A 26,900-nucleotide genomic window follows, 5' to 3' on the forward strand; every position below is an offset into this window, starting at 1 on the left:
GGATGAATCAAAGGCTTAGGATGCTCAAATTGGGCCTTTGGTGGGCTCCAAGATGGCAAAGGTTGACAAAATAGAGGTGTAATAAAGGGGAAGAGATCGCCATTTGTTGTGGGCCATTAGATCTAGGATAGATCTAATGGTGGAGATCAAAAGTTCCAATCAAGGGCCTAGATCTAGGGGCATTTTGGAGGGTGTAGATGGAGCACTTCAAATCCGGCTGAGATCTAGGCGCATAATGGATGGCTCGGATTTGAGCAGCTTTTTCTTGCATCTCCACCCTTGGATTTCCTTAAGATCAATGGCTCGGATTCCAATGCCTTTTCCTTGCATCTCCACCCTTAGATCTATTTCTAGATGGATGGCTTAAAATGAACCCCCTTCTCTTTTGATCTCATCCATTAGATCCTTGCCATTTTTGAGGGTTTAGATTTGATCCTTCTATCCTTTCATGGTATCCATTGGATCTACACCTTGATCTAATGGCTTGAAGGGTTCTACCACAAGTTTGAATGTATCCCTTGAATTGTAGATGAGATCAATGGCTGGGAGTGAAGATCACAGGTCTGAACCATGGGTGAGATGTATCCCCACCCATAAATGCTCAACATGTCCTTTTGTACACCTCAATGTACCATTGCCCTGCACAAAGGAGCACTCTCATTGGTACACCTCAAATCCCTCTCTAATCCCTTGAAATTAGGAAACACTAATTGGAGGCCCTTTCGAGACCCCAAATCTCCTCTAATGAAGATGGGGACCATACAAAATGCAATCATATTCCAAACCTAGTTCTAACATCCAATTTTTTGGATATGGGTGTTAAACACTCGAGAAATACTGAGAGAGAGGACTCCTTAATTGGCACAATTATGGGTGGTGTCGAGCATGTTGAGCCCGATCGGCTGCGTGTTCTTTTTGCAACCAACATTGTGTAGAATTAACTGGGCCTCTCCTAAATTCCCGAATTTCTTAGCAATCCTCATGTAATTGGAGCATCGGTTGCTATAGAAAGTGAGCTACATCAGATTGTGCACCCATGTAAGTGGGTGCTTTGCTTGCAATGCATGGAAGGAAGGATTCAATCAGAATCTTAAAAAGAATAGAAGTCGAAGCTTATAGTGATCAAATTCTCGAGGAACTTGCCATCTCAAACAATAATTTTGTCCCTCTACTTATAAAAGGTCCCTAATTTGATGACAGTTCATTGCTAGAGTTGCAAGAGGTAGTTGGCTACCCTCTCCTTTGTTAATCAAGTCCTTCTACTTCTCTTTATATTGCAAAATAGTTCCTGGGGATACACTTCGGGCACAACACTGAATGGTTCTATCCTCTACACTCTTCAACAATCATTGTATAATCTATCATGCCGCCATCGTTCCTAGTATTTTTCAAGCGTACGGAGAGTTTAACACTCTAATACATTCCCCTATGTTTAAGAACTTCATGCAGTCAATGTAGAATAGCTCATCAATATGCAGAGTTATGAAACCAAACCTGCTTTATCATAACAAGATCTACTTTTAGACATTTACAATAGTTCACATGAGAGAGCATGTAGCATCCATATTTATTGAGAAATTTTCCATCAAAAGTGCAATTCTTGATTGTCAAATCAATCTCTGACACTTTTAGGACGTTCACCACAGGTAATTCTTTGTCTTCATTCATCCAACTATTGGCCTCATGTAAAGTAGGAATGTACTTGGTGTCTAAGCATGGGGGGTACTCTTCCTTAACATCGACAACCCTAAGCTTGTTATCATCAAAGCATGGTGGATCAAACAACTTTCTTTTCAAAGAAGTGTTGTTGTTTCCACATGTTTTCACAAGAGGGGGTGGGGGACAATTTATTAAGGATGCAACTCCGCTCAAGGTAGAGGAGCTACCAAAATGGATAGTTATGGGAGAGGGTTCAGTTGCACTAACATTGTTTCTCCTTCCCTCCGAAACAATGGCATCTATTTTCAAGCAATGATTTTTTAATACCATGACAAAATATGAAGCAGGGAGAGGAGAAGAGAGGAGATGAGGAGAGAGGGCATAGCTAGATATAGCACACCACAAATGACTAATTCTATGCTAGATTTAGTTGAAAATATAGAATATAAACAAACCCTTTTAGGGGTTAGGGCATCTAACCCTTTCCTTTATAGCACAAGATTGGGTTGGTGCTATGCACATATCAAACATATAATGTTGAGATGGTTCCTCAACATAATGAGTATGCAAGCAGCTATCAAGAAGTTATCATTCTTTCGAAACAAGGAAGGATACAAAGGGGACACAACAGTTGGCAAAGAACATGATTACATAGAGATGGTGGAAAATTGCTGGACATCAACACCTCATTTGCAAACATTGGCCTTGAAAGTTCTCTTGCAAACAATAAGAAAACACTCTAGTGAACACAATTGGAGCAACTACAAGTTCATATACTCAATCGCTAGGAATCGCTTACAAATGGATCGAGCAGAGAAATTAGTGCATGTGTATGCTGATGGGAGGGTATTGGATGAGGTGGAGGGAGACCCAATTGATAGACATATGGCAAAGTGGGTGGTTGCAAGTCTTCCTGGTCCTTTGCACGATGCTCCAATAGTACTAGAGGTTGCTCAACCTGCAAAATCCAATGATAGTGATCAGATACCTTTACATTGTTTCAATTACATTAGCAATCATGAGTTCCCCCCCCCCCCCTATGAATTGCAATATCATTGCCCTAGAGTTCAATTTCAAAAAATACACTACCACACATTTGAGTTTTTTTTTGTAGAAAAAATATTTTGTATGTAGTACATATAAAGGAAAATTCAGCTCAAATTAGACAATTACAATGGAACCATATACTCCTCAACTTTAATGCTTATAACTCAAAAACATTTCCTTAGCACCATTGCGAGTGGTAAACCACATAAACAGCCATAGAACCTTTATATTAAAGATTGGTCCAATTACATGGTAAAATAAAGTATGGTCTCTTTACTTAATGCGAATTATAGAGTTTAGTTTTAAAAAAATATTTTGGCACATAGTAGAGTTACAAAAAACTTCTTCTCAATGTAATGGTCATCTCCTCAACCCATCCCATAGGTTTGTGCAAGTCCTCTTACTCGCTAGATGCCACCTGGCTTTAGTGCAATTCTTGTCATATGTGGGCCTCCTATTTCCAACCATTCGATCATATATGATCCAACTATATGTACAAAGCCACATGTCTCTTAAGGGTTAGAAACCCCTTTACCTTGGTGATTTGAGTAACTTGGCCTAAAGCCTAATCCATGTTTAAATTATGGCTTGTTTATGCCCATGTATAAGTTCCCAATGGAAGAGGCCCCTTTTGAGTCCATATCTCCCTAATGCCTCCCCTCCCATAGTTTTTGAGTTGGATTTTCTCATACCTCTTTATTTTATGCACTTAGGCAATAAATGAAAATGCCATAAAAGGCACAATGAGAAGGCTTGAGGCATGCTTTATAGAGGTACATATAGTATGCACTGCAACACAATGATCTAAACTTTAGTTATGTCAATATGATATTGTGCATAATTTTTGCAAATGATTTCAAGGCACAAGCTTTTCATTGCAAACTAATCACAACTAGCCTATCCCATTAAAGTAAAACATCAATCCATTTATCTGCATACAGATTTAATAGATGTAAGTCGGTGATTAAATCAATCAAATTAGAAATCCTTGCCCTTCAGAGCTCAATAATAGATATACATAATAGATGTAATAATAGGTTTACATCCTTGCCTTTTGACATTGTGGTTACATCTATTAAACGATTTTGAAATCCTTTTCCTTCAAAGCCCACTAATAGATAGATGTAATAATGGATGTCTATCCTTGCCTTTCCACATTATTGGTACATTATAGATGTAAGTGGGTGCTTAAATTTTGAAATCCTTGCCTTTAAAAGCTCAACAAGTCTTAGTACTTGCTCCTGCGAGCTCTTAACATTAATGAAAGGAGAAGTACCAACCCTTGAAGGAAGAGCAAGAACTTGTTTGTTTCACTTCGCCCAATTGTAGAGTTTGTCACTTCAACATTGTTTACCAAGCGGCGCTACATGTGTGAATCCATACCTTTACACTTCTCTGTGGACGAAAACCGAATCAAGGAGAGCGATTCGTTTCTACCAGCCTTGCGAACATACATTAAAGAATGTCAACTTGAGCTCAAGATGATCGTCTTCCCAAGAGTCCAAAGCACAATTGACAACTCCATAGCAAAAATGGTGTACAAGGAGCCTCTGTCTAATACAAATCCGTAAATGGAGATGCCCGCGCTGCAATGTTGGAGATAGGTCACTGCAGTCACCCCCTTAAAGGGCATCAAAACTTGAAAGAAACTGAGTACATTGCAATCTCAGACATTGCCAAAGCTGAAGTTATTAGATAAAACGACAGGAAGGTATTTGCTGATTTGTAGTAAAGCAGCAAAAAGGGCGATTAAAGTTACCTAGAGCGTGTCTTTTCTGAAAACAATAATTAGAGTCGCTGAGAGAATCCTTTGTACAAAGGAAGAGCTGGAGACTTGCACTCAACTCGCTGTACGACTCCATCAACATTAGAGGACGTGGGTCATGGAAACACTCTGGCAAGCTGATGGTTGCATCGGGTAAGCCTCCCGGATTATGATCGATGCAGCACGTCGCCACCGCATGCCATTGGCTTACAATCGAGACAATCCTCTGAGCCATATGAGTGATTTTGGCTGCTGCGTGAAGGCAGATGACGAAACCAATCAATTGCACTGCGCAGCAAACCTGCATAGATATAGAAGAGATATAATCAGTCAATCGTGATCCTTACCTCCCAAAAAGAAATGTCACGAAGCGGCTAAGCATTTACCAGAAGGTCTCCAAGCCTGTCAAAACTGACTACACCACTGGAAGAAGTGACTTGAAACAGCATTGCAAATTGGCTCAATGTGATTGCAAACAAAGAGGCGACTATGAAAATTCGGAATCTGTGACTTATGATGAATAGCTGATCCCGAAGGCGCATGTGCTCTTGGAGCATGACAAGGACTGGCGGTGTTTCTTCCAAGAGCTTGTAGTAACCTTGAAGCCGGAGGATTTGGAGAGAGCACATAAGCTTGAAAAGGACGCACATCAGAAGGAACATGCTGGTGTTGTACACCCAGGAAATGACCACCAGGAAGCACATAAAGATCTTGTTGAAAATAAGATACGGGATCCCAGGGAGAGATACGGAGGCGTCGACGAACCATAAAACATCGTGGACGAGATCCACGACGAAGAAGGGCAGGAGGATTTTGGCAAGGAGATGGAAGGCATTCTACAGAAGAGGAAGAGACGTCAGTAGTGCTTCAAAGAGAAATATTATCACCGTTCGCATCACCGTGCAGAGAAAACATGTGATGACCAAGGAAAGGATTACACGTACCCGGAGCTCGGACTTGTACCCACGTTGGATCTCTGCAGACTCATTGTCGACGTCGTGGAGCAAGAGAAGCTCCGTGAGGCCGTAAGTGCGGAGGAGATGGAGGAGGCAACCGAAGGAGATAGAGGAGAGGGTGGACTGGGAGAAGTAGACGAGTTTTTGGAAAGGGTGTTGCTTAGAATCATCGCAATTTGGGCAATGGACGAGAGTGCAAGAGAGGATGGGAACGGCGATGGCGAGGACGACGAAGACGATGACAGAGAATATCTGTGTGGGAAGGGTAGAATGGTTGAAGCCAAGCCAGAGGAGCTTTGATTGGAATCGGCTCACTTCATCTAAGGAATTGCTTCTCGAGTACTGCAACAAACAAGGGGTGCTAGCACTATTGCTCTTATTGTCGTTGTTGTTGTTGTTGTTGAAGAACCTCATGAAGAGCACTTGGTGGCTCCTCCACAGAGGATCTTCTTCTTCTTGCATGGTCTGCTCTCTCCTACTCTTATTTCCTTGGCCATGCCTTACAAGTCGGCCTTTGAGTCCCTAGCATGGCGTGGTCTTCTCTCCAAATTGCTACTACTCCTACTACTATTTTTGGCATGGTGTGGTCTTTTCTCCAGAGTACTAGTACTACTACTACTTTTTCTACTAGTTCCTTGGCAAAGCCTTAAGAATCTCCTTTTCAATCCCCAACACGTTAGCTTCTCATTTGAGTGCACCTTAAGGGAAGGTCGGTTGGGGAGTTGGTGTGATTGAATAAAGAACTCTCTCATGTATGTCCAACAGAGGAGAAGAAAAGAGGGAGGTCTAATTCACACGTATATCCAACCCTTTTCAAATGAGGGAGAGGGAATGGGGGTGTCATTAAACAAAGAACTCTCACATGTGTGTCCAATGGAGGAGAAGAAAAGATGGGCTTTAGCATGAATGCAAAGGTAAACATATTGAGGGGAAAGGAGCTTGGGATGTACAAATGTGACTTGAATTGGTAGACTAAGCCATTCTTAAACTTTATGTAACGTACCTTCCCAAACTTGCCCCATGGAAATGTCTTCACCTCTCAACCACTAAAAAGAACTCTTCGGCCCATTAGTCATATGCCACTCATGCATTTGCACAAATTTCAAAACCCATACCCATTTCTTTTCACCATTTTGCTTGTTTTGTTGTGCTTTCTTTTTTCCTTTCTTTTCATGCCTTATTTTTATGTGCCACATACATAGCAAAGTCTTATTCATTTTCATTTAAACTATTTTCTTTGGGAATAGTGCAAAGTAATTTCCAATAATAAAGCAAATTCAATTTTCTTTTTGTGTTAAACCTTTTCCAATTTGAAGAAGTGTGAACTTCACATGACACCTATAACCTATACCCCAATAATTTCGCATAGTATTGATTAGCATATGGTATATCTTTGAAAAGATTCACAATCTTACTTTGCAAACATTTCTCTTATGCATTGCTTACATCCTCCCATGTGAAATTCTCACTTGCCAACTTGTAAATGCTTTCTCACATAACAAACAACTTGGAAAAGGTTGGGTTTGATAGGTGATGCATCTAGTTGCGTCCCAAACATGCCTCCCAAAATAATGGTCCCCCTCTCCCTACGCACAAATTGTCTTTTTCTTTGATGCTCTCTTCCCCTTTATATCTTCACACAAAAGATCCATTCCACTTGGCAATCCCTTTCTTTTTCTTTGATAGTCTCTTCTTCTTTATTTATCTTCCTTCTTCACATGAAAGATCCATGCCTTTCCACTTGGCAACCACCCTTGTCTTTTCACAATATTGTCTCGTATAACAATGCATAAACAATATTATATCATGTCCCTACTCGATTTTATGTCAAATGATGTAACGTGGGCATACATTTGAAAATATTTTCTTTATAGTTCACAAAAATGAAGGTCTATGTTGCAAGCACAAGATTTTAGGCTTGACTCCATCTTAGATATGATGTAACATATGTCAAGCACTATATGTCCATTTTGCATTGCACAATTGGAATCATGAGAAATATAACAAAACATATGTCAAGCACTATATGTCCATTTTGTGCTGCACGATTGGAATCATGAGAAATATACAAAAACACATTATAATTAACAATATGTAGTGAAGTATCGTTGGAGTGATGCCTCACTAGTCCTTATAGGCAACTTCATGGAAAAACGATGATAGCAATAATTGTATCAAACTAACTACTCTTCTATCATAAGGCAATTATCATTTTATGGATTCAGTTAGTCTTAGTACCTTGTAAAGAATGCATTGTTGCCTACAAGATAGATCATGACAATTATGATATCAAAAGTTCTTGTAATAAATATTAGTTTCACAAAAGGGTGTATTGGGTTCGCATGCCATGCAAGATTAAATATGCCTTGACTATCTTCTTGCATCTAAGGCCATCTAAGCAAGAAAATCCATAATCGTGGCATGTAATTTACACAAAATAAAATTAGAAATAATTTATGTTTCTTCTTAATAATCCTCTTATTTTAAAACTTAGTGAGAAATGGAAAGAGAATGAGCAAAAAATCCCCTCCATAGTTGTGAAGAATAATAAACAAGTAACTTAAATACATAGTATAGTGACAACAATTTTAACAAAATAGAGGAGAAACAATATAATACATAGAACAGTAACAACTAATTATAAAAGAGAGAAACAATAAAGAAAAATAAAATATGTATAATAATGAGAACTAATTCGAAACAAATCGAAAATAGCAACAATAAGAGATATTGTAAAAATCACTTGGAATCTATGATGGAGAGAACAAATTAGATTAATGAAAATGTTTGACACTTGTTGCAATTCAAAAGGGGATCATAGCATTGGGAAGCATCAGTATTGCAAAGAAATGAGGCTTATTAGACCTAGGGAGAGAGAAGAACTAGAATATTACCACAACTTGTTACATGCTGACTATAAGGAAAGGGTCCACTCTGATGCAAACATTGATTCTTAAGCACTAAACACTGATTCTTAAGCACTTATAAAAATTTTTAAGAATAAGCCTTTTGTCCATATTACCATTGGGGGTGAAAAATGGAAGTTTGAAAAATCCAATGGAATTAACATCAACATGAAAAACACGACAATGTTTTAAAAAAGGACTCCACAAATTGTACTGATGCATCATGCTTATAATGACACTTTTGCTATTTGTGGATTGTCTTTTCTAGACATTTATGAAAACATACTCTTTTGACTGGTATTTATTGACTAGCTATCCATCCATTTGGTTGTTGATAAACCAATAAAAGTAAAAAACAAGAGCAATGACTATTTTGATAGTGATCAAAAGGTCTCTTCATAATTTATTCCGTATACTTAAGGACATTCCTCGATCAGCAATTGGCTTTATACCTGTCTATTTTCTTCATTTGAGTCATTTGACCTCTATGAATCCATCTACACAATACCTACACCCTATGGGAAATTTTGGAAGGCTACCAAGAAAGAATTTGGAAATGCAAACTTCAGCGAGCAATAGAAGCTAGTAGTGCAAGTGAGGCTATAGAATTTGACTATATCTCACTTTGATTGTAGAAGGGAAAATTTGTCCATGCTAAATTTATAAGCTTTGTCCTTCCTTACCCTTTCAAACAAGTGCAACATCTTTAATCTCATTTTAAATTGATTCTATTTGCTAGAACATGTTGTGTAGTAAAAATCAAAGATAGGTCGAGAATGCTCATAGGAGGAGTATGATTATACATTTTAGAATTGGGCATGCTAAATCTCTTATTGGCTTGAGGAGGATAGGATGGAGGAATTCAAGAATCTTCATGCTTTAAGTGCATCATAGACATCCCTTTCTAGGTTTAGTTCTTTTTTTGGGTAACCTAGTCCCTAAACTTATAGTCTAATATTTGAATTGGCTTTGAGCAAGAGAGGCAAAGGATGAGTATCTCAATGATGCTTATATACCAAGGTAGGGCCACAAGAAAAAGGATGAGGATGAGGACAAGGAGGAGAAAGATGCTGAAGAACATTAGGATGAGGACAAGTTCTTAGAAGGAAAATAATGAAAAGGAAATGGAAACAAAACTCTTTTGTTGGAGAAACTGAAAGGAAAGCAAAGAATGGACACAAACTCAGAATACTTGCATTACTTGGTTATAGAATGAAGAAGAGTGAGGTCCTTAAGTAGGCACCTCATACATGCTCACTGACATCACTGATGACTTCAGAGCTCCACAATCATCTCCTCAATCTGCTCCTAGATTCTCTCAATCATCCTATGTGGCTCTCCACCACCTAATTGTGCTTGTGGGCACCTAACTGTGCCTCTAGCACTCACACATAGAAACATAAGGTGTGCCTGAGGCATACACCTTGAGATATCCCAACAAACCCCCCCTCAAGGAAATGCCTCAGGCTATGTCAAGGATACATCTAGTCTCATAGTTTCTCATGCCATCTCATGGTGGTCAAGGATAAATCTATGGCTAGGTTCTCATGCTAGCAAGGGTTCCCTTGGGTGTAAGGTAAACAAAAAGGGATACAGAAAGACCTTCCAATGGTTATCTCCCCTGCATGTACATGCACACAATGTCTGCAGGAGGTACCATGGAACAAAACATACACATGGCCTACATTATAAGGTGACCAGAGGTGTTTACAAAACACACAAAACACAATAGTTTATTTTCATTCATTTTGGAGGACTATCCAGGCTGAGTACCTTGACATAAAAAGAGAGATCTGGAGCATACATAGAGATGTGTTTTAAAATGCATAATCTTCAAAGGATGCCTCATCTTGTGGAGGCTCATTAACTGTAAGTGCATTTTCTGTCTTTTCTTTGGCTCTGCAAAACTTCTCATTATGGTTGTTCTTGCCACAGTGCTTGCATGGATTAATTTTGAAGCAGTCCTTTGAAAGGTGATTTGTCTTTCCATAGTGATTGCAAGGGGTATACTTGCCCTCTTGGAATTTTACAGCATAAGCAGAGTCATTGCCTTTCCTGAGCTCCATATGCCTTTCTTCTTCTTGGAGAGCAGAGATAATACCTTCAAGATTAGGATTAGGAAGATTTTTCAAAGTGCTAACAATGTGATCATAATCTTCAAGCATACTCTTAAGTAACACTGCCATAGCGTCATCTGGAGTAATAGGAGAGTTGATAGAAGCTAATTGAGTCATAAGACTCCGCATATAGTTGACATGAGCTACTAAAGTAGTACCACTAGCCATCTTCAATTCAAAGAAAGAGATTTTAAGTGATAGTTTAGAGATGTGAGAGCTAGCACCAAAAATCATGTCAAGCTTCTGCCAAGCTTCCGAAGGAGACTCCAAGTCAGAGATATGGTGAATATAATCATCTCCTAAAGCAAGAGCAATGATACCGTATGCTTTTTCTTCTCTAGCTAGATCCCTTACCGATCGTGTCGGAGTTGAGGTTTCTCCAGCATTGGAGGCCATAGAAGTAGCGGTAGGAGTAGGTTTGACAAGTCCCCATAAGTTCTCCCTCATCAATGCAAATTTCACCTTCATCTGCCATGTGTGGAAGCCGTTTCCATTGAACTTCTCGAGATTAAATAGGGTAGCCATGAGAGGGTCTAACCCAGATATTGGGCACTGTCTATCTCTCTTACAAGGCAAAAATAACTGAAAGACTTCCAAAATATGAGCACTTGATGTAGCAAAGACTAGTGACCAATATTCAATCAATGATGCTTCTTCTTACATGCTTCATAGAAGTGGGTGAAATAAATACTTTCCAATCAAAACCAGGTCTAGTAATTCAAAACAAAACTGAAGCCACACTTGTACTGAAGTTATTGAAAGCTTCAAAAAAACCAGAAATGCTAGAGTAGCATTTTATGTAGCATCATCTTCAAAAACTTATCCAAAACTGTCAAAAATAGAAAAGCTGAACTTGGAGGGCTTGTAGCTCACTCTTCAAAGCAAAGGAAAAGGGGTTTCTGAGGCAAAAGAGAGCTGGTATACCACAAAAGGTCCTCTGGGAAGAAGAGGCGCAAAAACGCGTCAGGTCGCCCTATCTTGCCTCTTCAAAGTCGACTGGTTTTTCTCTGATTTCTGCTTGAATATGCAGCCGTTGCTGCTCATATTTTAGCACAGGATAGCTCTAGGTATGGGCTAACTCCCCCTGAAAGGAATTAGAGAAAGATGAAGTGTGCTGGGAGAAAACACAGAAGGAACAGTCGATGACTTTCGTGCAATGACGACGAAACGGGCGCGCCTTTCTCAGCCAGAAGTTTGCCCTTTTGAGATAGATCTCCAGCAGGAAGGACGTGGGAAATGACTGAGAACCGGAGGATAACAAGCTTAAGCAAGTTTGGGAAGAAGAGGGAGAGATGGTGAAGAAGAAGATGAAGAAGAAGATGATGATGTGGCAGAAATGGGATCAAGGGGGATCAAATGGCTTTGATACCATGTTGGAGAAACTGAAAGGAAAGCAAAGAATGGACACAAACTCAGAATACTTGCATTACTTGGTTGTAGAATGAAGAAGAGTGAGGTCCTTAAGTAGGCACCTCATACATGCTCACTGACATCACTGATGACTTCAGAGCTCCACAATCATCTCCTCAATCTACTCCTAGATTCTCTCAATCATCCTATGTGGCTCTCCACCACCTAACTGTGCTTGTGGGCACCTAACTGTGCCTCTAGCACTCACACATAGAAACATAAGGTATGCCTGAGGCATACACCTTGAGATATCCCAACATCATTTGACTAGCACTTTTTTGTACACGCGTGCATGCATGTGTGTGTGTGTGTGTGTGTGTGTGTGTGTGTGTGTGTGTGTACGTGCGTGTGTGTGTAAAAATAATGTAAAAATAAGGACCCTTAACAACATGGCACCCAAAGCTTTAAATAAATAGAAGATAGTTTTAAGTAAAAAAATTTCCATATTGAAATTACAAAGATTGAGCACAAGTTTGGTAAAAGAAAATGTCAAGCCCATTACATAACTGAGGCTCTAAGGTCAAGGTCCACTGCCTTGCCACAATCCAAATAAACCTGATGCTCTAAGGTCAGGGTCCACTTCCCTGCCAATAAACCATACGTTAGAAAAATACAATTAATTTAGGTAGATAGGTAATGCTTGTGCACCCTGGCTTGTTATCGCTTTACCTAGGGACTAGAACAACCATCCTGATTCTAGAGTAAACAAGTGAATCCTTATTACAAGTTTAGATTAAGATAATTGAGAAAAAGAAAAAGAAAAGATTAGAGGATTCCTACATGTATTCTACTAAGTTAGGATTAAAGTTATACTCAAATTGCATTATATTATCCAAAGTTATGATTACTAACAAACCAACCTTTGATATCAAAATTGTACACCCAATCAAAGAAAACTTTTGGGCCTCTAAGTTAAAAACACTAAGTCCTAAGTTCAAATCTAAAGTAAAATTTTTAAAGAGGAGTGTAAAAAATTCTTTATTTTATATAATGAGTAAGAAAAAATTCTATATGAAATCAGCGTAAGGGTTGCCTTTTTTGCAAATATAGGGATTACACATGCTTCCAATCCCAGATTTTAAGAAAACAATAACTGTACATACCCCATACATACATACATACATACATATATATATATATATATATATATAGAGAGAGAGAGAGAGAGAGAGAGAATCAAGAGAAAAAAATGGGGAGAGAGATATATAAAGAAAAAAGAAATATATAGGCATCTCTGTATTAATCAATATGGAAAAAATAAAACAATGAGGAAAATATTATGGAACATATATTATTTGAGTGTATGTGTACTTGGAACATTAATTACAATAAAGTGTCCACTAAAATGTAGGCAAAACAACCATGTGTGTAAGTGTGTGCACATGTGCGCTTGTGTGTGTGCACACGCCCTTGTGTGTGTGTGTGTGCATGTGTGTGTGTGCACGAGCACACACATGGACACACACACAGGTAAATAAGTTCAAATACGAAATGCAATCTGGGTAATGAAGATCATGTTCCTAGTCAACAATAGTAGCATTAGAATCGGTGTGTTAAGAGTATTAACTAATGCCCATTTGCCATGAGTGCAATATGGGTTGTCTTTTGAGTGCTATATGCATGTTAGCACTTGTATGAATGTGGCATATGCTTCTAAGAAGGGAGGAATGAAGTCGGTGAAGGAGGCTTTGGAGCTAATAGAGGTGCAAGAAGACATAGCAGCGATGATCACGAACAGGATGGTCATTGTGGGGCTACAAGAGTAGAGGACAAAGTTGAATACTTGGGGGGGCCACTATGTAAAAACCCCATATAGCACGTGTGATCAAGGTGCATTTAAAAAAACCCCTACCTACAGATTTTTACAACCTATATACATCCCTTCTGTAAATTTTGAGATAATTAAAGTATCCCTTATGTATGAAATTTTCCACTTTTTGAAATAGAAAACCTCTTATGTATGCATATTTTTTATGACTCCATAAATATACAAAGCCCCTTCCATTGATTGCACGTGCTATCTTACATATTTCTTAGTGACCTCTTGAGGGTGAATAGAGCAGGATGAAGCTTGCAAAGGTGAAAGGGCTTTAGATGATGATCACCAAAGTGGGAAGATCAGCCAAGAAAGAATTTGTATGGTAACTACAAGAGGGGGAGGCACCTATCTCAAGCCATGGCTAGGATAAAAGAAAGGAGCAGCATCTAGGGCTACCATGGCAACCTCTTGGATAAGCCACAAGGAAATAAGAAGGTCTAGAGGTAGTTTTGGGCTGCAAACACAATAGACAACGATGAAGTCAAGGTAGTTGCAAAAGGGTGTGAGCAAGAAGGACTGGTTGAGAAAGAGGATGCATTAGAAGGGTTGGCTAAAGCGAGCATAGGCTAAGTCCTTTCACAAAGTAAGCACTAGGAACCAAGGAGGGATCGTGATGAGTAACCAAGGGGAAACAAGCACATGAGCAAGTTGTCTAAGAGAGAACTTGCAGTGTGATTGTCATTGAGGAACGCACAAGGTCCAAAAAATTGCAAGGTTTATAGGCTACGAGCACTTAAATAGTGCCAACATAGAAGAAGCAAGAAGAGATATATGTGGAAGTAGTGGATAACGACAAGAAGAGCGGTGCATAACGGCGATGAGAGGGGAAGTCAGTTGGGGGGGGGAATAGTGCTATATATATAAGTGTGTGTGTGTGTGTGTGTGCACGTGCGCATGCATGCTCTCTCTCTATCTATCTATCTATTTATCTCTCTCTCTCTCTCTCTATCTCTCTCTCTCTCTCTCTCTCTCTCTCTCTCTCTCTCTATATATATATATATATATAGAGAGAGTGTGTCAAGGCATGGTAAGTGTAGGAGATCAATATTTTAATAATCTATGTGTTGAGGAGGGAAGTTTATTTAAATCTCAGGAGTGTAAGTATGGTGGGGAGTTGTGCAATTACTAGGCTCATTTACAAGATCCCTAGAATTCTTTAGGAGACTAAATTTTTGTTTCTTTGACCTAGGTGGGACAAGACTACTGAGCACAGTGTCACCGAACATGTCATCTTCTTCACAACTCTTGTTATTTTTTTTCTTCTTGCTATTGTACAAGGATCTTACATCACTTCTCTTTTTTAGTTCTACTCCTTACTTCCTTGCGCCAATAGTTGACATGCTCTTACCCTCGAAAATGGATAACAAAATACAATAAATGGTACATGTATGAAACATATGTATTACAATAGAGAAAACACCACAAAAAAGGAAATAATGTTCCTACAGTTATCCATGGACACCTTTGCAAGCGCACACTCAGTACCATCTCCCTCTTTTTCCTTTAAATCCCTCTTTGCAACTTCACTCTCATGACTTCCTTCTACTTTCTTACCCTTTTTAGCACACCATCCTTGTTGTTGTCCTCCTCACCCTCTTTGGTGGCAGCAGCTATGTTAGGATCCATAAGATTTACATTCTTCAAGGGGTCATTCTCCATAGGCTTCCATAATCAAATTAGAGACTTCCATCTACCATGGTATCATCATCGAGTTTTTATCATGAGGCCTATATGGGTCCATGCTACTTTTTCTTCAAGTTGGGAAACAACATTGTATTGCTAGGAGTTCAAAAATCTCACTTTGGACAGGTGTAGCTGTCTTTGTAACACTCCTAGACTTCTCTACAGCTGCTATATAACCAAAAGTCCTCTTGCATTTGTATTCAATACTACAGGGAAATAGTTTAGTGCTAAACTAACTATACCATCTTAGTTCTAACACATGCTACTTTTCCATTCAAATGGGGGGACACCTAGACATAAACTACCTCCAACACATGTATTAGCTAGGCACAACCTAATATTTCAGTAAAAGGGGGGACATATTGACATAATGACATGATGTATAAGAGTCTCCATCTTCAATTGCATTTATTAAAGGGAACTAGTTCAGTTAGATGCTACTACAGTACGGCTAAATGAGTACTAGCATAATTCTAAGATAGTTGTAGCAAAGAATTAGATTTAATAAAATAGTAAAATAAAAAATAAATCCATTCTTGAGACTAAAGGAAATGAAATAAACTTTTCTTAATACCATTTCAAGTGGACATATTCCAAAAAATAGAGTGGAATATTATCGATTCCCAAAAAAACCACAAAAATATTATCTAAATATGTGGCAATTCATTTTTTCAAGAATATGCAATGCATTTCTCTGTCTTGCAAGAATTTTGTATCAGATGAATGGGTGGCTGCCATGGGACTTTAAAACACTGGTAAGTCTTATTTGCACCATGTGTGCTAAAATTGCACTTTTTAAAGTAATCTTTACAATCAGTGATAGTAGAGTACCAATGTAGTAGTAGCAACACCCCTATATCTTGAAACTTAAATAGTACTATCTTAATATCATCACCATTATTTTTTAAAACTTTATTAGGCTGATGAATGTATTTCTTATGCTAATTGTAGTTAACATATTGCTATGTAATCATCATATGATTGCATTATTTAGCACTATATGTTGGGTGAATTTAGTAGTCTTATACTAATTGTACTATGTTAATATTATAGGGTGATTGTACTACCACAACATTATATGTCAATTGTACTATTTTTAATACTATGTATACTACTAATGGTGGTGTGTTAGGACTAAATTAGCACTATGTAAGTCCTAGTTAGTACTATTTATTGATGTTACTATTCTAGTACTATCTGTTCTCTATTACAACCACTTTAAGATTATACACTTTCTTCATTATTAAACTAGTTCTTTGTAGTAGTGAATGCTAATGTAGGTGGAATCTCTAGTTACTATTAGTTAGTACTAATTACATCTATTTCTCTTATTTTAGTACTATGTTGTTATTGATTTAGAACTACGGTAGTGGTGATTAACCGGTAGATGAGATCCCACGGTCCCCATGATGATATGTTTGCAAGCATGGTGCAAACACTACATTGATGCTCTTTGTATAAATTCCAAACCCACAAAATACACACCTCCATATGTATAGAAAGGGTTAGTATATACTACTTATAAGGACCTACGCTTAATCTAATAGACAAACAATGAATGTCATTCAATGTTTACTGGAGTACTTGTAGAGCATGTTAGATGTTGTATTGGTATAGGGATCATAACCCGCAAACCATGCTTTGTAAGCTCCTCTGTTAAATGTTGCATATGATTGTTGAATCTAGTTCTTGCCTCTAATTTCTCTCTGATGTAGACACAATGAATTTTTGCTAATTCCGACCTCCTTGTAGTAGCCAATTCCTCCTCTCCTTCCAAATTTGCCAAACTCTTCATTGACTCTTGTTCAAGTGAACCCACTAGGGGAATGCAAAGAATTCTCAAGTTTTCTTTGGATAATGGGTCTAACAGAGTCAACCTTTTTTGTGGCTTCCAACTTTCTTAAGGTTGCAACATCAAATTGCTTCAACAATCTCCCTTCTCTCACACCTTTTCCTTCCAATCATGTATCATAGGTTGCTGCTCCATAGTCAATATCTAGCACTTCATACTACTTGCCTCCATCTTCGTACCATGTTCCTTTTTTAAAGATTCTAATGGGGTGCCTACAACATACCCCTAGTACTCTATATATGTGATGTACTAACTACCTATACTCAGGTTGGTTTCTTTATGGCGGGCAAATTCATCCCAATCCACCTTAATTCCATGAGTGGATATAGCATAGGATTGGATTAAAAATTGTCCATCTCATTGTTTATGATGGTTTGGGATTAGTAGATCCTATTTTATACAAAAATCAAGTCATCAAACAATCTATCTTGAGGCTTCCAATGTAATAGCCATGATGGCTAGCCTTGTCTTGGGTGCCCCATCAATCTTGCATCCACCCATGATACAAGTTTGGCCTAGCTTTCATGAAAAAATTGTAGGTATGCTTGACCCCTATTGGAGTTGAAAGTTTGAGAGAGAGAGAGAGAGAGATTAAGGGGCAAGAGATATAAGGGCTTGGTGGCAAAGTGTTGGAAATTTTATTAAACACAAGAGTCGAGGGCTCCTTTTATACATACTTTGTCAGCCAAATTTACTCTATAGCAATCGCTGCCTATAGATTTCTTTTCCCATCACTCAATTAAACTAATGGGGGAAATGTCATTGAGCATGAGATATGAGGCTTACTTTATAGATATTGTGTCACCCTCTTTCGCATTGTAACAATTTCTTCCTATGGATATTTTTCCCATCAATCACATAAGGCAACACATCACCATCCATGTCCTTTTTGGCTATGCTTATACATATTGTTGTCAAAGGTTCCTCTAGAATCTTTCAACCTACATGGATTTCACATAGAGGATTCCTCCAACTCTACATGAGTCTTCTAGAGGATTGTCCTTTTTAATCTCCACTCTTCCATGTTTCTCCACACTTCTTCATGTTCCTTCCACATGCTTGGCATGTGGTCTCCCTTATCTCATTAGCACAAAATGGTGACATCATGATATGAATGATAAACATTCATAAGAAAAAACCAACAATCCTCAAAATCATAAGGGAGTCTAGTTGTAGTACTAACAAAGTAAGAGAAACCCACTAGCTCTTGAAGTCATGACAACGGGATAAGGGAGTTCGGAATCAATAGAGGAGTCATAATTCATCTAAAGGTGATAAGGGAATCCATAATCATCACAATGCGATAAGGGAGTTCAACATGGATAGAGGGGATCTAATCACATTGTAGTGATATGAATAAGAAATGAGAAAAAAGAAACCCAACATGTCTCAAAATCACCACAATACAATAAGGGAGTCTAGAATTGATAAATGGGCCCTAATCATGTTGTAGTGATTTGAATGACAAATAGAATAAGAAAATTCTAATAGGTCTTATATTGGGTTAAAGTAACCTGATTGAGAGACCCAAGATGAGAATCTTGAGAATATCATGTTGAAAGAACGATCAAAAGGGGTTGGAGCTCACAGAGGTAAGAGGGAGAGGGTGGAGCTCATAGAGGTTAGAGGAAGAGGGGTAGAATGCGTGGATTAGATGAAGAGGTTGGGGAGGTCATGCAAGTGAGGGTGGGGAGGACGCACAAGTAAAGGCAAGGAGACCTATGTAGAAACAAACAAGGGGGGCCATATGCATGTTTTAGCATGACACTACGTGTCGATAATTATTACTACATGCAAGTGCATGATTGCTTTGAAAAATTAGGGTGTACTAAATATTAGAGCAAGCCCCTGACGTTAAAATCCTACTAACCACCAACACATTCGTTGCACAAACGCACATAAAACATAATGAGTCGACAACAATGTTCATAGGATTGATTTGATAGGCCATTCGAAAGAGGTTCAACACTCATGCGAAAGTTTTTTTTGTTGAAAATCAAAACATTGTTTCTCTTCCTCATCCCGATTAAGGAAAGAGGACACCCCTGAGCATCATGATAGCTTTTTACTAATTGCAAGTAGCACCAATCCAGTGCTTTTTAAAGGCTAAAATTAGAAATTTTATCTGTTAAAAAACTTTAGAGGGGAATAATTGCTAAGATTCCTATCCTTGAGACATGGTGGTTGCTTAAAAAGTGATCAATAGAGGGCTTTGGGGACTGGGTTGTCGTCACCAAAAATGTGGCTTCTTTATAGATTTTCTATAGAAATATGGAAAGATCCTTAGCTATAGATCTTGCTAGAAAAGGGTGAAGGGTTGCAACCGTTGGCTACAACCTCAAGGGTTCCTCCCAAGGAAAAGGACCGCATCAATCTACATGTACAATCCTATTCTGAGATAATATAATGCATTTAGAAAGGTTTTAGATGTGCACTATTAGTGTAACCACACTACTACAGGTACTCGGGGGGGTAATAGGTTGACAGTGTGTTGACTAGTCCGAGTGCATAGGATCGCTTGCTTGAGTTGCGTTGTTTAACAAGACGTATGTATGTTTCGAACATACTGAATAAAATTTACGTTTTTGCAAATCGTCTTCTCAATTAAGCAAACTGATTTGTGTATTCTGCTCTCTTTAAATTCTATAAGGTGATCATTGCATTTTTGAGTTTTCTATAAGGTCTCGTGTAACTTTTTGTTGTGGCAAATTTTCATCATCTTTTTCTCTTCAACCTTTCCATGGAGTATATGGATTTGCTTATCTACAAATACCTTTTAATTAGATGATTGGCTCGAAAGCTCTCCTTATAATTTCATCAAGCTTTATGATTATGATGTTTATATGGTTCTCAATTCTGTATCATTCTCTCTTCACTACTTTCAATTGGTGATGCCAAGTGTAACCTAACCTACCATACCTAGTTTGTTAGTTGTCATTGGTAATTCTTTCAATGATTCCGTGATTACTTTTGGACCTAATGTGTAGTCTCCTTGGTCTTTCTTTTAAAACTCTCTCTGTCTCTCTCTCTCTCTCTCTCTGTCTGTCACGCACCTTGAGAGAAGCGAGGGTCGTCTAAAGGTAATTGAATGCGGCTAGTGAATGTATTTGTGTGTGTGTGGTCTTTTGTTTAAAACTCTTCCTCTCTCTCTCTCTCTCTCTCACTGTCTCTCTCTCACACACACACACACAGTGGCCTACGTTGAGAGGAGCGAGAGTCTTTTAGCGAGCTCAAGCTAGCGAATGCCCAAATGGCGTTGGGGTGCAGTATATAAAGGGGCTATTGGATAATTTAACGAAAGAAGTCATCGAAGAATGATGCTTGTATGATTGTATCTGTGTATTGCAATTTCTCAAGAACTTGAAAGTCCAACAGTTCAACCAGAGACAGTTGATGGCAAAACGGATACCAATCAGCCCATGACAGACTTTTGATGGAAACCCATTCAAGCTTCCTGCATCGGCGATCCAACAAAGATCAAGCTCTCGCAATATGCGTCTTCAAAGACGTGCATTTCCTACGGAACACAGAGCTAAACTTTCCTCCCAAGAATCTCCAATGGAGGCTCTTAATGAATTAGATTCGGATCCACTCCCTTTACCTTAGCTTTCCTGCTGCGGTCCTGCGCCAACTCGAAGGCTTTGTCCGACGGCAAGCGAGTTCATGAGCACATAATTATGAGTGGACAAGAGAGAAGCACGTATTTAGGAAGCCTTGTGGTGAAGATGTATGGACAGTGTGGAGCGCTGCAAGATGCATGCGCTTGGTTTGCCAGAATGCGTGAGCGGAGCGTGTTCCTGTGGAATTGCGTGATTGGAGCATACTTGCGGCACGGCCATTGTAAAAATGTTCTCACACTCTTTAAACAGATGCAGCAGGAAGGTGTGATTCCAGACAAGGCCACATTTGTGAGCGTTTTCTCTGCATGTGCCAACCAGGCAGCATTGGTAGAAGGCAAGCGAATGCATGCCTGCTCGATGGAAAGTCAGCTCAAGGCAGATGTTATTCTGGAAACTGCCCTTATCAGCATGTATGGCAAGTGTAGCAAGCCTAAGGATGCACATAGGGTATTTGATATGATATTAGATCGGGATGTAATCTCATGGAATTCCATGATAGCAGCATATGTTATGCAGGGTGATGACAAAAGTGCTGTCAAATTGTTTGCCCAGATGCAGCTGGAAGGTGTTATACCAGATAAGTTTACGTGCGTCAGCATGTTTTCTGCTTGTTCCAATCAGGCAGCCTTGAATACAGGGAATCGGATACATGCTTGTATTGCTAGTAGTGGATTCGACTCAGACAATGTTGTGGTGCTTGCCCTTATTAGCACGTATGGGAAAAGTGGGAGCGAGCGTGAGGCAAGGATAATGTTTGATAAAATGTATGAACTGGATGTGGTCTTGTACAATGCAATGATTGGAGCATACGCACAGAATGGGCATCCTATTGCCCGACAAGGTTACCTTTATCGGTGTTCTTTCTGGATGTGCTAGCTAGACAGCTCTACAGCAAGGTAGACGGATGCACGCTTGCATTACAAGCAGTGCACTGAAGTTCAGATGTGGTGGTAGATACTGCCCTTGTTCATATGTATGGCAAATGTGGCCACACTCACAATGCAAGGCAGGTGTTCGACAAGATTCCAAAGAGGGACATCGTCTCGTGGAATGCCATGATAGTCTCCTACGTTCAGGATGACCAGATGGAGGCGGCCCTCCAGCTTTTTCATCAAATGCAATGGGAGTCTGGATGTACCACCCCTGCAACCTTACCTGCAGGAAAGCTCATACATGCTTGCATAGTTAAGAGTCGATTTGAACCAGATAGTGTGGTTGAGAATGCCCTCATCAGTATGTATGAAAAATGCAGAAGCCTGGAGGATACCTGGAGGATTTTTAAGTCAATGATAGCACGGGATACAATCTCTTGGAATACCATGATTGCTTCACATGCTCAAAATGGCGATGCCCAGACTGTTCTTGAACTATTTGCACAAATGGTTCAGGAAGGCAAGGTGCCAGACCAGGTGACCTGTCAGCATTCTAGCTGCCTGTGCCACCCAGGTTCCCTAACCGAAGGTAATAAGGGCAAGCATGCTTGCTTGATCAGCAATGCAGGTTAGGCTAACCTTGCTGCTGCGGGGACTGCTTTTATCAATGTGCTTGACAATATGCCCGAGCTGACTGTGGCATCATTGACAGCTTCTATTGTGGGTCATGGCCAGGATGGGCATGCAGAAGTCCTTGAGAGGCCGCAAGTAGTGGCAAACAATGGCACATTTCTTAACTTCCCACGTGCACATGCTGGCCAGACCCAAAAACTGGCAGACGGTAAGCTGCTGCACGCTTACATCATGTGCAGCGGGTATCAGGAAGATATAGTCGTTGAAAATGCACTTCTCTACTTTTTTGGAAAGTGTGGAAGCCTTATGGATGCACAAAGCACATTTGAGAAAATGCTTGAACGAGACATGGTTTCATGGAATGCCATGATTGCAGCGTATGCTCAACAAGGGTATCTGAAGGATGCCCTCCAACTATTTGAACAAATGCAGTGAGAAGGAATGACACCAGACAGGGTCACCATCCTGACTATTCTTGAAGCATGTGCTAGCTCAGCCTCGCTAACTCAAGGGAAGCAAATGTATAGTCACATTATGAACAGTGGATATGATATAGATGGGGTCGTTGCAACGGGTTTTGTCAAGATGTATGGAAGGTGTGGTAGTTTGGAGGATGCTAGGAGGATATTTGATGAACTATCTGACCGAGATGTGGTCTTATGGACATCCATGATTGCAATATATGCCCAACATAGGTATGGCAAGGAGGCCCTCCAACTGTTTCACCGAATGCAAGGTGAAGGGGTCATCCCAGATAAGGATACCTTCATCGTTGTACTTGATGCCTGTGCAAGCCAAGCAATCCTTACTGAAGGCAAGAGGATGCACATCTGCATCACAAGCTGCCAATTCGATACAGACAGTATTGTGGCGACAGCCCTTGTGAACATGTATGGAAAATGTGGTAGCGTGAAGGATGTACAGACAATGTTTGATAAAATCTCTGATCAAAATTCGGCCTTGTGGAACACCATGATGGCATCCCATGCCCAACATGGGCAGGGCAAGGAGGCCCTACACCTCTTTTACCAAATGCAGCAGCAAGGGATCACTCCAGACAGGGTCACCTTTGTTAGCATTATGTCTGCATGTAGCCGGGCTGGATTGGTGGGTGAGGGTCTTTGCTGTTTGTTTTCCATGTCTAAGGATTATGGGCTTTCTCCAGGTGTGGAGCATTACGATTGCATAATTGACCTGCTTGGAAGGGTAGGGCAACTGGATGAGGCTGAGCACTTAGTGAACAACATGCCGTTTGAACCTACGACTCTTTCATGGGCAACGTTACTTAGTGCCTTCAAAGTTCAAATGGATGTGGAAAGAGGAGAACATGTGACAAAGCATCTATTTGAAATGGATCCTGTACCATATATAACATTGTCAAACATATATGCGGCTGCTGAAAGACTAGATGCTGCACATGATAGTATAGTCAGGAGGCGGCAGATCCCGTATAGACAGCCATATCAAGCTTAATTTGCATCCCAGCTAGCTGGAGCCTGGATGTGCTATTTGTTTGTTGACAATAGACACATCAAAGGGGACGAACTTGCAAAGTAGAAGAGCACATGCTTTAGGTGGAACGACGTCTGAAGAGACTAATAAGATAATTATCAGTTTTGCAGTATACCGTAGGCAGATGAAGCTGCTTGATGCCTCAAAGCAATAGATGCTGTATGCTGTATAAGCTAGATTGGTTGCAAAGGGTTATGCCCAAAAGGAAGTCTTAGATTATAATGCCCATTCAATAAACTTCAGGATCTACCATCCTTTGAAAATTCAATCACAAGAGCCAGAAATGTGCTTTCTGAATCAGCGTATACCACTGACTTCTTTTGGTTGCTAATCAGAAAGGATGCTGTCACAAGGTCAATGTGCAGTATAGTCACACATGTGGACCAGTGCATCTGTAAATGCTGGGCAAATAATCTAAACAGAGCAAGGCAGATCTTGCTGAAGAGCTCACATCTTTTTGGCAAGGAAGGACTGTGGTGAGGGTTGCTTCTGGGGTTGAGATGTTTCAGGAGGAATGAAATGAAGAGCATAGGTCAGACTTCGAGTAGGATAGCAGTTAGCTGGAGTGAAGGGAAACATGCTTGAAGAGTGAAGGGAAAGGACGGTGGTCTACGGCGTAGCAGTACAGTTGCAGGCGAGTTAGTTGAGACAGAAAAAAGGGGATGATGTTTGTATGGCAACATGATCATAACAAGGTACAACTAGGGAGAGAGTACCTTATGTAGTACTAGTACCTTAAGGCCCCTCCAAGATCAAATTTACCCAAGTATTCAACCCACTGTGCTAAACCTAACAATTACTAGTTTGGCTAAAAGTTTTTGTAACAAACTTGTATAACCAGCATAGAGACACTTTCCTTCAAGCTCCATTCTTGCTTGTTAGGTAATTCACATGACTGAAGTGAAACATGAGTTGAATGAGACGATTAAGGAAACTTGCAATTAGTTGCAGGTCCAAGGCTGCTCACTAAGTAGACTTACACATGGCTGGGGCTGGCGAGCTCTTCAACTGAATTTCATAAGGGTTCAAATAAGTTGTTAAGGAAAATAAAGGCTTCCAAGCCCTTTAGCTATGTGTAGCCGGATTGGATTGCTCATTTCCACTGAATTGGATGATGTGGCTTTATCTCTATTAGACCTTGTGAGTGATTGTTAGTGTGGGAGCCACACTTTCACATACATGGCATCCTGAGTAGTTGTTCTAAATTGGAAAGCTGTCTTAGAGTCAATCAGTGCTCATGCATTGGGCTACAATCCTCTTTCATCCTTAGTAAATGGAGGCTTACAACATGGGCCATGATGTATCCTTACTCTACCATGCAATCATTGACGCATGCATCCTCCACCATATGGATGTAGCAGCATAACCAGCTCAGATAGACTATTTTAAAATTGGATCAAATGGTAGTTCAATTACAAAATTTAAACAAGGAGGGAATTACTCCCGATTGGCAAGTGAAAATTCCCGCCTATGACCTCCAATGCTCTAGCTGTAGAATCACAATCATAACCAGAACCACAATAACTATCATAATCACAACCCAATCAATGTTCCAATCATAATATTGATCTCACTCATAATCACAAGAACAATGGAGATGGATTGAAATTCCAACTAAAACACTCACTAAAATGTTGTCAAGTCACTTGTAAATCCCTTGTAGAATCAACTCTTCACCTTGAGCAGTGTGTTAATGTAAATACTAGTGCAATAAGGTCACCTTAAGATGGATATGTTCACTTGAAGCCCGCACTTGATTCCTTTATCATCACAATCTCAATCTTGCTAAATTTTGTCTCCTTTCAAGTTGTCTCAAAGTGCTTGTCTATAGACCCAAGAGGAGAGATGTTTTTGAAAAATCTTTTGTGTGGAGTATCTTATTTCCAAAAGGCCATCTTTTAATAAAGATGTTCTCCATAAATAAAGTTGCTTCTCTAGAAAGTCTCTTTTCTAAAGATGATGGAAAAGTTGTTGAGAAAATCTAGCCCTCTTTGGAAGCCCATACCTCTTGAATGAAGTCAAATTAGACAAATTGTCATAGGGTGGCTTTTGATCATCTTTTCATCCTCTATGTATCTTTGCCTCAGGCCTTGTAACAAGTTTTCCTCATTCGAGGCCCCAAAACATTCTTGCAGTGTCTGACATGCAGAGAACTTGTCTTAGCAATGCAATTTGGATTTTCTTAAGTCTTTAAAGGAAGTTTAAATAAGGAACAAATCTCTTTTTTAAGAGATCTAGAATGCTCTCATACTAGAAGGAATCCTTCAATGTAGTGGCAAAATTCACTTTTGATGAGTAAAATATGAGCTTTTACATTAGGTATTGAGCATGCATTGCCTCAAGTTTCATGCATGTCACATTGGTGCGAGAGCTAATAAGGGGTTTTGAAAGAGAGAGCAAGACTAGCATGGTCTTCTACATAGCAGCCTTCTCCATGTCGATCTCATCTCTAAGCAACTATCACATGGATCACTTCTTAGGCGACCTTTGAAAGCTTGACAATAAAGAGATAAAAGGTGGCATAGAATGTCAAAGATGAGGGATTACCACCACAGGAATCCACTTCCTCGCTCTTTGTGGATGCTTGAGTCTACACATGCGCAATCATGCTACCCTTCTAAGCAACACAATAAGTTACACACAACTCCAATGCTGGTGTAGGCAAAGAACCTATAGGCTCTTTTCAATCCAACATAAGGATTGTCTCATAGCAATGCAAGCTAAGCTTTGCTGATTTATATATAGACAAAAGGTCCAAAAAATCTTATCTCAAATATAGCTTCTTTGTAGAAAGTTCCAATAGTCGCCAATTTTACATTAGCTAGACAAATGAAATCTTCCAACTCGGTACATATTCATGCCTTAACTTTGCATAAGGCTTAGCCATCAACTTAAAAAAATCTAAGTAAAAGCATATCAAGTGATTAATCTGGTACTCAAAAGATCCAATACTTTCTCTCCCATCAGCAAGTTGAATTCAAAACATTTTTTATCTCACTACTCCGTGCACCAATCAAGCTCAAACTTAGCAGTTCATTTTCTCGTATTA

The 26,900-nt window shown here is 39.5% G+C and overlaps 1 protein-coding gene and 1 pseudogene across 1 annotated transcript; one reads left to right on the forward strand and one right to left on the reverse strand.

Moving 5' to 3' along the window:
- Positions 1-4,171: 4,171 nt before the first annotated feature.
- LOC147889683 (uncharacterized) lies at positions 4,172-5,851 on the reverse strand. Its single transcript, XM_087391290.1, has 4 exons — positions 5,416-5,851; positions 4,858-5,307; positions 4,466-4,772; positions 4,172-4,314 (listed from the first exon to the last, which is right to left on the reverse strand). The coding sequence occupies exons 1-4, from the start codon at positions 5,839-5,841 to the stop codon at positions 4,172-4,174; spliced, it is 1,326 nt and encodes a 441-aa protein (XP_087247416.1). The 5' UTR covers positions 5,842-5,851.
- A 14,855-nt stretch (positions 5,852-20,706) lies between these two features.
- On the forward strand, positions 20,707-23,812 carry LOC147889684 (pentatricopeptide repeat-containing protein At5g27110-like; annotated as a pseudogene).
- Positions 23,813-26,900: the final 3,088 nt, after the last annotated feature.

Source organism: Dipteris shenzhenensis, chromosome 20 (genome assembly GCF_047967505.1).
Source record: "Dipteris shenzhenensis isolate YYH24624 ecotype China chromosome 20, Dip_SZ_1.0, whole genome shotgun sequence".
Taxonomy (NCBI): Eukaryota; Viridiplantae; Streptophyta; class Polypodiopsida; order Gleicheniales; family Dipteridaceae; genus Dipteris; species Dipteris shenzhenensis.